Source organism: Panthera onca, chromosome C2 (assembly GCF_046562875.1).
Source record: "Panthera onca isolate mPanOnc1 chromosome C2, mPanOnc1 haplotype 2, whole genome shotgun sequence".
In the NCBI taxonomy this organism is placed as follows: Eukaryota; Metazoa; Chordata; class Mammalia; order Carnivora; family Felidae; genus Panthera; species Panthera onca.
Window position 1 is genome coordinate 32,035,317 of NC_138347.1, and position 19,075 is coordinate 32,054,391.

The following is a 19,075-nucleotide window of genomic DNA, read 5'->3' on the forward strand; positions in this document are numbered from 1 at the left end:
TATTCATATATAAATCAATTCCTTTAAACAGCCTAGGCTTAAGTTGACCAACTGTCCTGGTTTTCCCAGGACTAGGGGTTTTTAACTCAAATACCAGGATAGTGCCCAGGAAACCAGCATTGCTGGCCATCCCATCTAAGTCACCTTAAGAAAAAAATATTAATACACTTGCTCATGTTAAAATGTATACTGTAATATTTTCTACATTTTTCAAAGAAGAATGAAAAAATCAGTATAGGTATGTGATAAGCAGATGAAAATGGGAATAAAATGGTTTCAAGTTTGACTGTGGCTTTGATGGAAATCAGTATTTTATAATAAAACTATTCCCATCATCTGAATTATTTTTTCAATCAAGTAGAAAAAAGAACCAAAGTTTTTAAGACATAGAGGATACCCCTAGCATGCTACTACAGCATATAGAACAGGTAGGTGAAAATTTAAAAATTCAAGACACAGCTTATCTCATAGAATAATACAAGTCATTAAAAAGATGTTTGTCACAATGCCGCATACAAAGGGAAGGGAAGAAGCATGTTTTATTCATCTGTAAATTTTAGTTCAAAAGCTAAGAATTTCAAACATGAAGAGATGAATGTCTTTTAAGCTTTTCTTTTAACTAGTAAAATGAAATCATTCAGGATAAATGACAGCCAAAGGTTATTATGAAGAAACTAACTCTGATATTTCAGAATTGAGTCTAGATCTCACAATTTACACTGTACTATTACAGTGTTAGTTTTTACTATATTTTTATTATATCTATACAAAATTTTCAAGCCACTACATAAACAATATTTTCCTTAACTCAATTTGCCATTCATTATATAATTTCTCCTAATTGCTTAATTTGTCAGCAACAATTTCTGACATGTATATAGCTGATTATATTTGAACCTAGCTAATCCACAATTTGGACAGTTAATTATAAAACACATTCAGTTGAATAATCCACTGATTCATAATATCCTTTTTAATATAAATCTTTCTTTCATCCTCTTTAGATAATCACCTCATATCTTTTGAGGTAGGGCTTCTAGTACCCAGATAAAATATTTTTTGTTTATCTGAACTATAACCTTTGGTCTAATTTGAACAATTTCATGCCATCTTTATCAAACTACTCACCTTTCAATTTGTATAGATCTTTATGTTATAGTTTTCATTACTGGAGATAATATGGACTAAATTTTTTTTTAATATGGACTAATTCTTAAATGTACCAATCCTAGTTTTAAGGCCACCATAACCTTCATTGTGTGAACTAACCTTTCCAGACCCTTGCGAACTTAAAGACAGTATTTTTTACCAGGAGCTAAAGGTTACTGTCATTCTAAATTGAAATTTACTCTGACAGCAAATAGAGTCATTATATATGTTGCAAAATCTGTAGGATTTTATGGAAATTAGGAATTGAGAACTTACTATTGTTCCTATAAATATTCGTTTGCTAATCTATATCAAAAGGTTTCATTCCCAGTCATAAATCATCAGATCTCATATATAAATATATACAACTATCATTTTCTTTTATTAAAATAATGGTATCAATTTGCCCTCACAATTTATCACATGCTGAGGCAAACCATATAGTTGCTATTGTTTCATTAGTTACCACCTGGGTATTATTGCATAATATATTTTAGTTTATGAATACACTTGGGGTTTTGATTATAATAACTAATTAAATAAGTTTTATTTTATAAGCAATGTTCTTTGAGAGATTGGCCACCTCCTTGTAGCTATGCCTGCAGTTCCCACTGCTATAATCAGGAGAATGTGCATCTCATAGAGACCTAATAGCAGGGAAACTGATCTTCAGTATGTGACCCCAAAACTGTGCTGATTTATAATAAGCACTTTGCCATGCAATGGCTTTTTAATATTTTATTTTTTAACTAATCTCTATCGCTGATGTGGGGCCCAACCTCATGACTCAAGAGTCACATGCTGTACTGACTAAACCAGCCAGGCACCCCTGCCATATAATATTACATTAGCTTCAGGTGAAAACAAAACAAAATAAAACAAAACAAAACTGTGCACTAAGAAAACAATATTGGGGTGCCTGGCTCGCTCAGTCAGTTGAGGGACTGACTCTTGACTGTGGCTCAGGTCATGATCCCAGGGTCATGGGATCGAGCCCTATGTTGGGCTCTGCACTGAGCGTGAAGCCTGCTTAAGATTCTCTCTCTTTCTCTTTCTCTATCTCCCTCCCTCCTCTCCCCTTCTTGCTCTTTCTCTCTCTAAAAAATGAAAGGAAGAAGGAAAGGAAAGGAAAGGAAAGGAAAGGAAAGGAAAGGAAAGGAAAGGAAAGGGAAGGGAAGGGAAGGGAAGGGAATAATATTAAAATCCCCCAGGTCAACAAATATAAAATAAGTGGCACATTTTTAATAAACTTAATACCCTTTTATAATGTTTTGGCATCAGTAAGTTTCTCTTCTCTCTTTACTAATGACTCTACATTCATTCAGAAAACCAATATCATACTAAAATTTTTCTTGAGCCTTTTGGGTTTACTTGCCAGCTTTTATTTAACAAAATCTTGTAACTGACCATCTTTATACATAAACCCTTTTATAATCCAGAAAAATATTTGTGATGTCTACTTTCAATTGTATTTAATTTTTTTTTAATTCATGGACAATTTTAGTTTTTTTTATTAAAGACAAAATTATTTTCTTAAATATTTGGTATTACTTTTATTCCCCATTATTAACATCATCAATTTTGCACATTACAAAAAAATATTGAATTTGAGTACAATATTTCCAAAATACAATAAAATAAACTAAATATATCACTCTTTGTAAAGTATATCCAATGTTCTACATTAAAAAAAAAAAGATTTTGGTCCTCTGATTCATCTCTGTGAGAAAATTTCATTTATTAATAATAATGGTTATGACTAATTCTCAGTCATATTAAGTAAATCTATTTAATCCAGTCTTCCAGTTAAACTACTTCTATTTCTAATTCTAAATATAAATACTCATGTTTAGGGAAAAAAAAAAAAGGAAGAAAGACTAAACATTACCTAAGTCCTCCTTCAAATTATTCTAAGAAAGAAGTCCCAGAAGAGTTCTAAAAGATTCTCCTGTCAGTTAGGAAAATAAGAAAATGGTATTTATACATTGCTGGTTTATAATCATCACAGATCTAAAATTTGGCTCAGAATCCAGGTCAGTGTAAAAAGAAATGACTTAAGAACATCAAAAATACAGGTGCAGCTACAATTACATATTTGCCCTTTTTTGTAGGGTGTGTCTTTGTTCTCACAGCTGGGAGAGTCGTACTTTAAATTTTCAACAAAGAAAGCCACCACATTAAAGACTCTAGAAATTCCTAGAACCAAAACTGTAGCAATAACCATGCAATCTTTACTTGCCTTTCATAAAGATATTATGTGCTTTAATCTCCTGTTCATCTGTGCTCAACACATTTGGCAAAGAAATGAAAACAATGATTTGAAAACAAAGCTTAGGAGAGAAGAATCACATAAAATATCTAATAACCAATATCTCTTAAGACTTTACATTCAATTGGGGGGGGAAAAAGAATTGGAAAGAACGTCAGACATTCTGTTTCTGTCTTAAATTTTTGTTTTAATTACTCAATTTGAGTTTTGCCTAAAGGAAAACAAAAACAAAAACAAAAACAATTAGGATCTAAATAAGAACAGTAATTTTGAACTCAAACTGCTGATTTTAATCTATTCATCTCCCTGCATGTATAAATGTGCTTTTTACCTCGTGTTTTATCAGTTTCACAGCCATAATTTATACAAAACACACAGATGGTCTTGGAAATAGAAAAGTTTCAGATGTTACAACTTCCTAGCATATGGAACGCTATCGTGGATCATCATTTTGGCAGCATTTAAATGATTTTAAAATTATTTATACATTAACATGTTGGCATTGTATCATAGCATTGGTATTGCAACTTTAAATGGTTTGATTCCTGATTGGAGGCACTTCTTACAGACTCTACATTACTGACGAGTAGGGGAACAGAAGCCCTGTATTTACAGTAGATAGCACCCTCTGGACAGCAACGGGTAAATGAAGATCCAATAATGAATTAAACATTTTGGCATAAACCATAACATCTCTTCACATTTCATATATGATACAACAGGAGGTTCTAGGAATTATTACAAACCAAATTTACCATAGCAGTTTTAAACTGTTAATATCACAGAAAATGCACAGATACACACATATGCACACACACAAAAAACCTTGAAGTCTGACCTTTCAAAATATGAGACTACAATCACCTTCATTTTTTTATCCATTATCTCAGATACAACATAAAAAGAATTGCTTACACTCTGTGTCTGATTTCAGTCTTCCCAGTCTCTTCTGAACCAGTTCTTTGAGGTTTCAACCCCTTAACTCCACTGAAACTGCTCTTGTGAAGGTCATCAGTGACTGACCACCAAATGGTTAAACTGAATGATCAATTCTCAGTCCTTACATTATGTGTTGGAAGGGCTGCCACTGACTCAGTCTTTGTCACCTCCCTAACATCCTGTCTTTGCTTGGCTGTCCTCTGCCATCCCTCTTTTCTCACCCGCTCCCTCTGAGTCTCCACTGCTCTTTCTGCCTCTTCTCCCTGAGGGCTAAACACTGAATCTCTTTTCCTTTCTACATGTAATCACTACCTTGGTGATTTCAGTCTCCTGGTTTTAAATAATGTGTACATAAGGATGATTCCCATATTCATCAGGATAAGCTACATTAGTCTATGGTAAGAAATGCTCCATGACTTAATACAACAAAGATTTCTCATTCATTTGATGTGTCTATCATGGAAAGACAGAGGTGTGGGATGGAAGGTTTGGGTACCCATAACTCAGGGATCCGGGCCCTTGAGTGTCCATGTTGTAGCTGTACTACTTGGAACATGTCCTCCTTGGTTGCTACATGGCGAAGACAAAAAAGAGGTAGAGGCTCACTCGCTAGTATTTAATTTATTCAACTTCCATACACATCCCATAAAGCTGATCTAGTCAGATTGGTTGCCCAACAGCAAAGAAACTGGGTAGCAGAGTCTTTCATTTGCCCAGAAGCAGGGGAGGATTGCAGAGTAATAAGTACTTGTCATGTCTGCCACAACTCAATTTTTTTTCTCCAGCCTCAACCTCAACTTTGAATTTCTGACTCATGTTTCCAACTGCCTATTTGACATTTCTACTTGGATATCTAACAAGTACTTCAAAATTACAATGTCCCAAACTGAGCTCCTGATACTTCTAACCCCAAATCTTCTCTTTGTACAATAAATGGCATCTCGATATTTTCAATTGCTCAGACCAATCAATTAAGGTAAGCCTGGCCTCTTCTCTTTTTCTTACAAGCCACATCCAATCTCTTAGCAAATTCTGTTGTCTGTAGCTTCACGGCAGATCCAGAATTTAACCACTCCTCACTACTTTTCCCTCCTAGCAGAATGATCCAAACCACCATTTCTATCTTGCCTAGATTATTGAAAAAGCTCCCAAATAGTCTCTCTGTGTAATCACTGCTGTCCCTTCAGTGTGTTCTCAAGACAACAGAGGATTCTTCTGAGAAAACTCTGATGTTTTTCACTTCACTCAAGGGGAAATCCAAATTATTTACAAGATCTATAAGGTCCTACACAGTCTGGCTACTACTGTTCCCCCAATATTAATTCCTATCAACCTCCCCTCTACTCAACACACACTGACCACTTTGCTCTTTTAAAAAAAAATGTGTTAGGTAGGCCCCATGTTAGGGTCTTTAAACCTATTGTTTTGTCTGCTTACTTTTCCAGGTACTTGTAGAGTTCCCTCCCTCAATTTTCTCAGGTCTTCATGAGAAGCATTTTCTGGTCACACTATTTAAAACTGAAATCCCACCCCTATCTTAATTAACCTGTCTAGCCCTTCAGTATTTTTTATAGAACTTATTATAGCCTAGCATATTATATATTATACTATCTATTTAGGTTTTATCTATATAATCACTCACAGAATATAAACTCCAGACAGGGGACTTTCCGATTTCTGCTTAATGCTGCATCTCTGATGCTGAGAATTTTTTCATTAATTCATATTAAACACAAATAGATAATGAATCAGGAAAGATATGAAGGAGGAAATGGGTAATAATGGTTTCAGTGTGTTTGAATCATTCAGGCAGGGAAATGGAAATTACAGATAATGGTCATTAGGTGACTTAAAATACGTTTTTAAGGCAAAGTTATTATCTTAATTGTACATAAATCTAAAAAGGAATCTGTTGTCACCAGTAAGAGAAGCATTTGTTCCTATGGTCTTTACTCCCCTGTGCTCTTGACTTCACTTCCCAAAAACAATTTTCACATACAGTTCACTTTGCCATGTGACTTTTCAACACCTCTTAAAAGTACAGCTAGGTTATTCTCAACCCAATCACTAGAATTCTAAAACTCCTTTGGGAGACTCATTCTAATTCAGATCACTGCAAGAAAAATACTTGATTTTTTTCAAGGTCCCTAAAACCTTGTCTACTATAACCTTCTTGATTTTATTTTTCCCTATTTAATTCTCATGCTAATCTGCTAACTGGTTGTTCAGAAATAGTGCAAACATTTATTAGGGCTATGGGGTCTGTGCTACAAATTTGTTTTCTATACCTTTAGCAGTGACTTTTCTTTATACACATGTTCTCCTGGGTACCTTTATTTATTTTTTTTTAATTTTTAAATGTTTATTCATTTTTGAAAGAGAGAGAGGGAGAGAGAACAGGGAAGGCAGGGAGAGCGTGGGACACAGAATCCGAAGCAGGCTCCAGGTTCTGAGATGTCAGCACAGAGCCTGATGTGGGGCTCGAACCCACAAACCATGATCTCATGACCTGAGCCAAAGTCACACGCCTAACTGAATGAGCCACCCAGATGCCCCATTCCTGGGTATCTTTAAATCTTGGCCAATGAATTCATAATACAGTGTATGTGCAAAACAAAGAAACTTGTAAAGGGCAATACTGTACAATCATAGAATCAATTACAGTTCAGTTATTTGGGTGTTTCAGTAAACACTTTACAAGATAGAAAGAGGTCATAAAGAATCACTGATGTCAATAAAATGTATCATTGCTCCAGAAGGCATACTCCGCTACGTGTATGACAGCAGAAATTTGAAATCCAATAATCAAGTCACGCAATTTTATTTTGAATGAGATAAATCCATCACTTAACCATCATTCAGAATGAGGTTTTATTTTTCAGACACAATATTAAACTGTACAGAACACAAAAGCCATTTGAAAAGGAGAAAGAGATTTAAAAAAAAAGTCCTGAAGTGACATAGGACGCCTTTGGAAACATACCATATTATCGAATTTTTAACAATTTTTACTGTAGCATATGGAAATGTGATATGTCCTGAATTATAACAATACTTAAATCATGCATGAAGGTGTTAACTCTAAGACATTAAAGTAGAAATTATAATTTTCTTTTACTAATCTCCAAAATAAGCAACATGCATTTTCCTCACTCATTTTCATGTCCACCCAGGGAAAACTGAAATATGTTTATTTTAAAAGAAGTGCAAATGGGGGATATGTAACCTTTTTAAAACAAAACAAAACAAAACAAAACAAAGTACTTCACTTTTCTCTCTTTTCTTTGGTGAAGATATAACAGTTAGATCGATGAACGCCCCCCTCCGCTGAATGAAATACTCACAGTTATTCGTTCATCTTTATCATCCAGCGGAGAGCCATCTTTCTTCCATGAAATGGTGGGTTCAGGATGGCCTCGTGGAGGCTGGCATTCCATCACTGCAGGCTCCCCCACTGCCACCATGACATCGGAAGGATTTTGTCTGAAGTCATCCCGGAGTACTGCAGGAACAAGATTAAATCATTATACACAATGGTGACATACACAGTCCTTATCTCCAAACTTCAGCAAGGAGACATTTATTATAATAAACTATTAGTAATAGCCACCTCAATATATCTTGGAGAATCTGTATTTACTTAGAGACATATGCAACTTAATAAAGATGTCTGGCCTTAAGCTACACAACAGGGATAATGTGATATTATCTATGGGCCAGTGGACAAGTGTATTTTGCTATTTCATGCCCTCACAATAGCATTTGACTTATCGTTAAGATGCATTTCTTCTCTGCCTACTGCTCACATTTTTCTCTTCCATGTACTAATGAATATAACTGAATCCTCCTTTCACTTACATGACACATGGGGATGATGCTTTGTATTATTAAGTGAATTACATACACATACAAACCAAAATAAATAGACTTCCAAACACACATTCAATTGAGTCATTTTAAAGATACTTCATATTAGTATATAAAAGTGTATAAGCATTACAGGGGCGCCTGGGTGGCTCAGTCGGTTAAGTATCCGACTTAGGCTCAGGTCACGATCTCACAGTCTGAGAGTTCAAGCCCCGCGTCGGGCTCTGGGCTGACGGCTCAGAGCCTGGAGCCTGCTTCTGTGTCTCCCTCTCTCTCTGCCCCTCCCCTGCTCATGCTCTGTCTCTCTCTGTCTCAAAAATAAATAAAAACATTAATTTTTTTTTAAAAGTATATAAGCATTACAACTTAAATATGCTTATTATAAAAACTTTAGATATAATTACAAAATGACTATGTTCAAAGTACTGTGTTTTTCTGTTATCACTGAGCCAACCAAGTGTTAGAAGAACCCAGTGATGATAACAGCACCACTACCAACTTGCATCACTTTGTATCTTCCGTATTTTTTGTTTGTAGTTGTTTTTTGGTAAATATTATTTCACTGAGTCCTTAAACTTGCTCAGGATGAGAGGTATTATTAACCTCATTTATGCTATTGACCCTACATTTTATTTTATTTTTAACACTATATTTTAGAGGCAGAAACAGTTTATTACTACGGTCTCCACTGGATACTAATGTGATATTAACATACTACAAAACAGGCACTATTGTTCACTTTGTAACCATTAAAATAAAATGTGGAAAATAAACCAAATCTGTATTTCAAAAACAGTTCACACAGCAAAATTGTCCTCTGTATCTTGTAAACACAAAGAAATCATGAATTCTTTGGCATGAGTTAGTCTTAAAACACAACTCCATCGTTTACTTGAACATAACCTCTCTTTCCACATTTACACAGCAGGCATGGAGATACATGCTTCAGTGTGAAGTCTAAAAATGTTATCTTTCTCCCACTCCATTTTCTCCCAGTGTGTAATAACATGTGAACAATTTTAGTAATCGTATTTAAGATGGTACTTAAAATGTTCATTGGTATGTCCAGTGCATAGATTGAAGTGATAAATGTTATTTAGCTTTTGAAATCTGTTGAACTAAACATTTGGTACAACAATTTTATACTGGAACGAGTGTCTTTCCATTGCAGCGACATTTTAAAATGCTTTCACGGATGAAGTACTACACTGTAGAAAACTTATGCTCAGACTATCATTTCAAAAGTCACGCTTAAATTTTGGCTTCAAAACCTCAATCAAACTTACAGGCTTACAAAATGCTGTAGTTTTCTCTTGTAATTCTCTACTTTTCCTTCCTCTATACCAGCTAAGTATATGAACACAACTGGGTAAGCTTTAACATCCACTCAAACAAAAACGTTTTTTAATCTACATATTGAGACAACTTGGGACACAACATGACTATGTTAACACTTGGAAAACAAGACTTCAAAGAGGAGACTTTGTCCTCCTCTTAGGCAAGAATGGTAAAATGAAAAAGAAAAGCGAATATAATTGTGTCACACTGTTGTGATTCAATTTTAATACTGTACATTATTTATTAATAAAATACATAGACACAAAAGTAAATCTGGTTGAACTGAAAACTCCAGCTACTGTTACCACAAAGTAAACAACAGGGTTTGAAGACTTTCACTACTTATGAACTTATATTATGATTAGGTGTTAAAATGTACCACATTTAAATGTAAGGTTTATAGAAAAAGCAAATGAATTGACCTTAACAAATACTATGTGCCTTTACGGGATTACATTATTCATCTAAGATAACACCTCTGAAAAATTTTAACACCCTTGAAACATGCAAAACGAAAATACTTTTCAAATAAAAATAAATAATTTGCACAATTTTTCTACTTGGTGAGCTTTTAAAACCAACTTAGTAACACTATATCTTATTTAAAAAATTGAGATCATATCTCAAACCAATGAATAATAAAATGTCTTTCAGAAATATCAAAGGTCTAAGATAAATCAAGTTTTTTTTTCATTTACTATGTTATTTGAGTTTTTACAGTATAGAATGAAAAGCTAACAAAATGTAATCCATTAAAGATTGTTGCTTAGATAATGCTCATGTAATTATTTTTGCAGCTGTAAAGCATAAAACTCTAGTATTGCCTATGGCTATACGCAGCCCTGCACAGTTATGAATTTAAGATTTTTTTTTCTCTATTCTATAAAAGCAACTTTCTTCCTTGCACTTGCCCTGAACATTTCCTTTTGGGGAAAAATTGTTTGTGTCACATTATAAAATGGTATTAACTTTTAGTTAAATTATCCAATTTTCTTAATTCACATGTATATTTAAGTAATGAAGAACTGAATTCAAATGATGGGCAACATTATGGCAGGAGAGCCAACGGTATCCTTAAGTATTCTCAAATGCAATTCATTAGAAAAATCTCTCCTTCCCTAACATCACTATTAAACTGAATGCATATTTTGATAGTGTGAAGTAATATGAATAGTGTGAAATGCTAAAGTCTGGAACTAACTTTTGAAAAGATTTAATATTGATTTGAAAAAGAGCAAATAATATAGATACAACAGATATCCAAGTAGATATCACGTAAAATGTTATTTTTAATATTAAAAAAAAATTTAATGTTTTATTATTTATTTTTGAGAGACAGAGACAGAGTGTGAGCAGGGGAGGGGCACAAAGAGAGGGAGACCCAGAATCCAAAGCAGGCTCCAGGCTCTGAGCTGCCAGCACACAGTCTGACATGGGGCTCAGACTCACAAGCGATAAGATCATGACCTGAGCCAAAGTCGGACACTTAACCAACTGAGCCACCCAGGCGCCCCTAAAATGTTATTAAACAAACCACTGTTCATCCTAATCCTACATTTCTTCCACCTTTATGTAATTGTTTTATGTTCATTGGTTGGTACATAGAATTTGGTTCAACCACGTTTCAGTCTTTCTCTTTCTGTTAAATTAGAAAAAAAAAATTATAAGCCTCATTAAATGTTTGAATCTCCTAGAAGTTATTTGTCTAAAAAAAATAGCTAAGATTTGTCCTTTAAAACAAAACAAAACAAAACATACAATCATTGGTCTTTCTGAAAAATTATATTCCAATTTTAATATAATTCTCAAAATAAGTAAACATGTTTTCGGAAAAGGATTCTAAAATTTAGTGTTGAATTTGCAATCTATTTGGGCAATGTTGAGGAAACAGGGAGCAACAGGAAAAAAATGTTAAGCAGAAACTGTTTGAAGTATTATGGAGACTCTTTTAGAACCCCGTGGGAAATTTTAGAACTTAATGAAACATAAAATTATAGAACAGGCACTGGTCTTTGACAACATTTAATCCTTGAAGGAGAGACAACTGTGTCCCAAGAAACTGTCACTAGCTTGTGTTATTTCTCAGGAAGAGACCAGGAGAAAACAGGGATGTCCCAACTTCCAATGCAGAGGTTTTTTCTTTTTTTTGAACATGTCAATATTTTACTATTAAATGCAATTTACCTATCTCATCAACTGTATTTCCATCAAATCCACTCTGTTATTGCAGAAGGCTTGACAGTGATTGTACATCAGTGTATTGCAGTCTCATGTCTACCCAATTTCAGTAAGGTTCACGTGCTCCTGAAATTAATTTTGCTCCCTAATCATGTTGTGAACACCTGTGAACCGCAATGCCTTCAGCTTCATGAGTCACAGAATCTCGGTGCCGTTGGGGGACTCAGAGATGGGTGATCCTAACCTTTTCTTTTAGAAATTAATCATCTAAGGCTCCTCAGAGGGAAGGGAAGCAAGTCGCATAAGTAACAATGATAACATGAACAATACAATAATAATGCTAGCAATGGCCAACAATTAATGAACATTAGCTTTATAAGGAACCACACCAAATATCCACTCACTGAGTCCTCACAACAAGGCTAGATAACATGAATTTATGCTTTCATTTTAAGAAGAAGAGATTTGTAAAGATTTAGTAGCAGTGCTAGAACACAGATCTTTCATCCACCAAGGACTCTTCTCTATCAACTTGCCTACCTATCTGGTCTTATCTGAACACAATGTTCACAATTCTAAATATACAAACATCATGATATAATTAATATTTCAGCCCCTTTCCATTGGAACAGGAGTTGAATGAGAAATTTCTCTTCTGACAGTCAGCTGGCTCTCTTTGACTATTTTATGCATTCTTATGTTTTTGGGTTTTTTTTTCCAGATTTTTCCACGTTTGGAAGACATCACTTCAAACCTTCAGTGGGATGTTGAGATTAGAATTCATCATTCAGATTAGTATGTTGTACTAATTCTTCTCAATAATTCTGCTTTTATTTCAACAAAATGACTTTAAAAAGCTGTACAACAGTAAGTGTTTTAATTAAATATGAACATTTTAATTAGAAGTAGGTATCTTGGGGAAAAAGAGAGGACAATAATACGCAGTTCTGGGATTTTTTTTTTCTACTTAAAAGACTTCTTAGTCAATTAAACCTTGCAGCAAATAGTAGTAAACTGTCAACTGGGAAAAGAAAATAATATATTAATAAAATCCTTTAAAATTAGGGTATAATAGAGGAATAAATAAAAGAGGACGATATTCTCAAAGACGTTTAGTAACAGCATGCCTGTTAAAACTGTCCACTTTAACTGCTTTCAATATTACCTGTCACCTACCTAATCTTTAATTTTGAGTAGAGATTATTCACTTCTATGATACTTCTAGTTGTCCATCTAAATGTCCACTTATATGCTGAAATAAATAAGTGATATCTAATGTCAATAATTTCAAAATAAGTATCATCCTTCCATTTAACAAATCTGTGCTGAACACACACTTTGTGCCTGGCACGTACATTATAACTTTGGTACTTTCTTTGCAATGAAGTTTATATAAATACAGATTTCAGTCAAGAAATAACATTAATCTTCATATTGTCAAGAAATGGCAATATGATAGGGTTTTATTGCAAGTTATTTTGTATTAAGATATACAATACAAATCTTGGGGAGCTAGGTACAAAATACAAAATTGGGGAGCCAGATAAGTAAGTATATCATAAAGGTTTTTATAACCACTTACATTCCTACTTAGTAAGCTCACGGCATTATCCAAAAGAACAAAGTGTCAGCTGGGGCACAAATGTGTTCATAACTCTTTAACGCCCTTATTATACAATTTTTTTTAAAGTAAGCTTTACACCAATGTGGGACTTGAACTCATGACCCAGAGATCGAGAAAGAGTCGCATGCTCTACTGACTAAGCCAGCCAGGTGCCCCCAAAGTCTTTAACATTTCTTAAAAGAATAATCCCAAACTTTTAAAAACAGTTCAGCAAAGATTAATTTACAGAAAGATATCGTAACCCATTGAAGAGGAGAATTAAAATAACATGTAAAATAATATTCCCTGAGGTATTATCCATCTTATACTACCATCTTCTAAAGCTAAGGAGTTTGATTTTTAAGAGGAGGCAAGCAAACATCAATTCTGTACAAAGTTAGGATTTCACTATAACTGTTTTCCTAAAGGATACATATTTACTTTAAATGTTGGCACTGAATACTTCTATGAATACTCTTCAATAATTATGTCATCTTCTACTTGTGTTTTTTATAGCATGCAACTTTATTTTTAAAACTTAAATTATGCTTTGGTTAAGATCTTGGAAGAAAATATGCTGGTAAAAGCATTTATTTTCTTAACTACTGGAGCTTTTGAAGATTTCACAAACCTCTTATGCCGTACCCTAAGAAAGAGCACATATTTTAAAACAAATTATACATTCTGAAGAAGTTAAATAGTAGAGATGGATTTCAAACACCATTCAACTTTAACTAACAATGGATACAGAATATTACAAACAGAAGAAGCTAGTAGTGGAATAAAATTAATGAGTAGTAGTTTGTTTATTTGCTTGTTAATAGAACACATGATGGAAGAATAAGCTTATGTAGACACAGTTGCATTCCTCTGTGTTCTGCTCGGCTTCAGGAATGGGGGCACCCAATGCCAGGTCTTTTAATGATCAGAATTACTTTCAGGTTGCACCCAAGGTTAAGCCACATTCCCATTTTTCAGAGACATGGATACCATAATGACCCTTTCTATGAAAAGCTCTCATGGCCGTCTGCAGTCCATACTTCATGGATTAATCACTTCACTTCAGGAATCAACAACAATACAAGATCTTCATTAGCATTCATTACTATGGCACTAAGTCATCAAGACAAAGGGAAGGCAAGTTTAGCATACTACACTTAAGTTAAAATCTGTAGTGTATTCTAGAGAAAGGTGTACATCAATGAAGATCAGCATTTAAATAGCTAACATTCAGCAGACTTGAATCTGGCGTATCACACACACACAAAAAAAATGTACTGCCAAAGTAAGTCAAGGTGCTAAAATCCTAGATTCTACCTTAAAGTAGCTCACTAGATGTTTGCATTGTATATACTTTAAATTCACCTATAAATTGAATTAACTTATTAATGAAGAAAATATAGCATTTATAAAGCAGCATCTTATATGGTATTACTTGTAGTTGTGTTTATTGTAGTAGTCAAAAAAAACATAAAAGTCAGGAGTTTCACATCCTTCCACTGTGCTGTGATTTCAATAGGTATATTCACAATGACTCAGTTATTTCCATACAAAACAGAGTTTTACACTCTATCTTGTTAGTGTTATTATGAAGACTAATTATTTAGTGTTTGTACAGGACTTGCCATTTATATGGTGCATTACATTTGCAAAGAACTATTACTGTTAGTCACTATGTAAGGAATTGCCAAATTTCTCAGCTGCCAGTACAAATGGAAAGGAGGACAAAGAATGCCATTGACGAGGACTTCTAAGTGCCAGAGCAAAAGTCACACTCAGGAGTAGCTTGGCAGGGTTAAAAAAACACAGACAGAATGAGGCTATCTGAGCCATGGGACCCTGATTGGGGCAAGACAGGCATGTGTTCCTTCTTTTATGAAATCCAATTTTGTATTTAGCGCCCTGCACTGAGAGAGTCCTTGATCAAAGGAATATACTCATATATTTATTGTCTGGCTCTTTATATTCAAATGTCAGCTCTAGAAGAACTGAGAATTGTCTTTAACACTCTGTGTATCCGGTGCACAGAACAATGCCTAAGACATGGTAGGAATTCTGTAAATGTTTCCGATATTCCTTCTGTGCGCTAGATATTATGTATGAAACGGTACTAAAATTGGCATGAGTCCCACACTAACGGTGCTCCAGGTATTGGGGAATAAACAGGCAATATTCAAATAAACACAAACATACAACTATAGTTGTAATACATGCCTTGAAGGAAGAGGATTGAATGCCGTGTGAGAGACTAATGAGGGACATAATTTAGACAGCAGGTGAGGGAACACTGAGGAAGTAACAGTTAAGCTGAAGCCCAAAAAAACAAGTAAAATGTATCCTAGGGAAGTGCATAGCAGGCAGAAATCACGCAGGTTGAAGAAAAAAACTCGGTACAATCAACAAACGTGAAAAGACTCAGACCCTGTGTTGTGGGCCAGGTTGGCAGGGGAGGTAGCGGTCAGTTTTCCTGTCCACAACAGCCGTGATAAAAGGGTCAGCTTTTATTTTAATTCCCATGGAAGCACTTCAGTGGCTTTTAAGCAGAGCTGTCGCATGAGGGAATTATCATATTTAAATATTCATTATAGCTACCCTGTGAATGAAATGGAGAGGAAAATAAGAATGGAACTGGAAGGACCAATTAGAAGGCTATTGCAGTAATTAAGGGAAAAATGATGGATTTATACTATTATGATGACACTGGATTTGGTGCAAAGGGGAGAACAGAAGTGTATATTGGAGGTAAAAATCAAAATGACCTCTTGAGTAGCTGAAGTTGACAGAAATAAAGATGTCAACAATGATACCCAGGTTTCTGATCTGACTAACTGAACATGCCACTTTTTTTATTTTATAATTTTTAAAATATTTTTTTAAATTTTTTTTAATGTTTATTTATTTTTGAGACAGAGACAGAGCATGAACGGGGGAGGGGCAGAGAGAGAGGGAGACACAGAATCGGAAGCAGGCTCCAGGCTCTGAGCCATCAGCCCAGAGCCCGACGCGGGGCTCGAACTCACTGACCGCGAGATCGTGACCTGAGTTGAAGTCGGACGCCTAACCAACTGAGCCACCCAGGCGTCCCAAATATTTTCTTTCTTAAATTAATCTCTACACCCAACACGGGGCTCAAACCCACAACCCCAAGATCAAGAGAGGCACACTCCACTGATTGAGCTAAGCCGTTACCTCTGAACACGCCATTTTTAAGGTATAAGAGGATAAATAGAAATATACAAATAAATCTTTCATTGAGAAGGAATAGGAAAATTTTGTGTGTGTGTAATAATTTGAGACTATAGGAATAACATGAAAACTATTTTATCGATTAAAAAATATGGTTTTGGGGCGCCTGGGTGGCTCAGTGGGTAAAGTGTCCACCTTTGGCTCAGGTCATGATCTCACAGGTTCGTGAGTTCAAGCTCTGCATCTGGCTCTGTGCTGACAGTGCAGAGCCTCCTTGGGATTGTCTCTCTCTGTCTCCCCTTCTGCCTCTAAACAAACAAACAAACAAACAAACAAACTTAAAAAATAATTATAGTTTCAAATTCTGTATTTAACACAGGACTGATTTTTACCTGTTCAGACCTCTGTACTACTATATTCCAAATCTGAACTGCTAACTGATAATATCCTTTGATCAATTAATCTATATTATAACTTTTAGGATGACAAACTTTAAGTTAGTTTGATGCACCTTATATTATTTGAACTGAAATACTAAACAAAACTAATACATTTTGGTTATATAGACATATAGAAACAAATTTATATATGCTTATATATGTGTGATATATATGACCATTAATAACTGGTGTTTCACGATGATATCCACACTTGGCAGCAAATTGTAGTAAAAACTCATTCGGTTATTTCGTTCGGGGAATAAAACACCTCAAAACATTATAGGGTACTTCTCAGGACTGCCATATACTAAGCTCAAATTACTATTTAAGTATAAGAGAATCAATAGCATATTAAATGTTAATTACATAATTAAAATAATAAGACAGTTCACATTTGTCAGAAGTTTACACAATCTTTAAAGCATAATAAAGTTCTTTGGGGAAATGCTGAGTCATCAAACTCTTAAGCATTTGTGATTCACTCATTTATCCATTCAAAAAATTACAAGGCACTATGTTTGGAGGGGGTGACTAAACGATAAACAAGACATAGTTGATCTCTGCTTTCAGAGCACTTATTTCCTCTCTCTTTTTTTCCTTTCATCACAGAATGCTTTGTTCAACTGAAACTTTAGACAAAAATTTAATATGCAAAACAGATAAAGGGTACGGTTTCACTTCCCCATCTGGGGCTGTTCTGCAGAAGAATTCAGGCCTAATGTAAAAATGACAGATGAGTGACTGGATACATTTCCCTAGCTCCTGTACCGATACTGTATGCAGCCAGTAGGTGATAAACATAGGACTTGGACCTGGATTCACTTGGATACCAGAGCCTGAGTTTTTAGCACTAAACTTGACCAGGCTTCTAAGAGAGGCATATTCAGACCTCAATCTGTCTTCTTGGTGGTTGATCAGAGAACTCCACTTTGGTGCTATGTCAAAGCACATCCAGCTTTCCCTGTCACACTGAAGTGAAATGTGGAGGAGGTTTTTTCATTCCTTGCATTTAAAAAATGCCTTAAAATAGGCCTATATTACTATTGCTTATATAATCACAACTTCATATAACTCCTCCATTTCCACCTCACCTCCAATTACAAATGAAGACCCAAAGTCAGGAGCTAAAAGGACTCAAGTTGCACAGTGAGTTACTGGACATAGTAGGACCGAAACCATGAAACAACTATTTTCATAAAGACACATTTTGTTAACGTGCCTGAGAAAAACTGGAATGTTTCCTAATTAAAACATTTCCTGGGAAACAAAGGTGATTGTAAACAAACAAACAAAAAACCAGATGTTCTTTTACCCTCTCAAGGCCAAGATGCCAGCAGCTAAACAGGAGAAGGGCTAAAAAGGAGTTTTCACATTTTATGGAAAGTCTAATCCTTAACAGTCTCAAGGGAGAAAAATCCTCACAGTTTAAAATGATCTCGTTAAAACCTCCCTAGTAATTGGGAAGAGCTGGACAAAATAGCTATTGGATAAAACACACACACACACACACACACACACACACACATTCTCACTAATGTATCTTTGTGCAGCATAATTAAGATTGTCAATTATAACATCTCGCCCCCACCCCCAACTGCAAGGAATAGTGATAGGAAAAAAAAGCAGTCTAAATAGCACATACAGAGACACATCAACTAAACAAAAAGGGTCTTTAATTGGTGACAATCTATCCTAAATCACTGTGACTATTTCCCAACATAATAACTTTCATATCTGTTAATTCCTTGTATCTTCCCCGATCACAGGCTGTCTGGGGCTTCAGAATAATAATGCCAAGTATCTAACAAAGCTTTCAATCTCCAAGGAACATAACAAATATGCAATCGTGTAGCTGTGTGAGCTGCCTTTGCTAACAAACTATTATAGCCCTTGGGAGAGTTCACTCAGCCTTCAGCTCCTCGGCAGACAAAGTTGAAGACCACCTTTTGTTGATAACTGGAGTCATGCTAACAAACCCTGACTTCAGGTTGCTAGACATTCAATTAGTAGAAAAGCAAATCATTTTATAACTTCTATTAAGGATGCTATCTTTACCAGTTACACTCAGGGTTTTATGAAATATAAACTTTATGCTTCTTCAGGAAG

The 19,075-nt window shown here is 34.9% G+C and overlaps 1 protein-coding gene across 8 annotated transcripts in view; it reads right to left on the reverse strand.

The window, feature by feature from the left end:
- ROBO1 (roundabout guidance receptor 1) overlaps positions 1–19,075 on the reverse strand; it is a 1,123,873-nt gene that overhangs the window by 134,495 nt on the left and 970,303 nt on the right. For all 8 annotated transcript variants that reach the window (XM_078452893.2, XM_078452898.2, XM_078452894.2 and 5 more), the window contains one exon: positions 7,702–7,859. In XM_078452893.2, the coding sequence (XP_078309019.1) occupies positions 7,702–7,859 (158 nt within the window). The remainder of the gene's footprint in view (positions 1–7,701; positions 7,860–19,075) is intronic.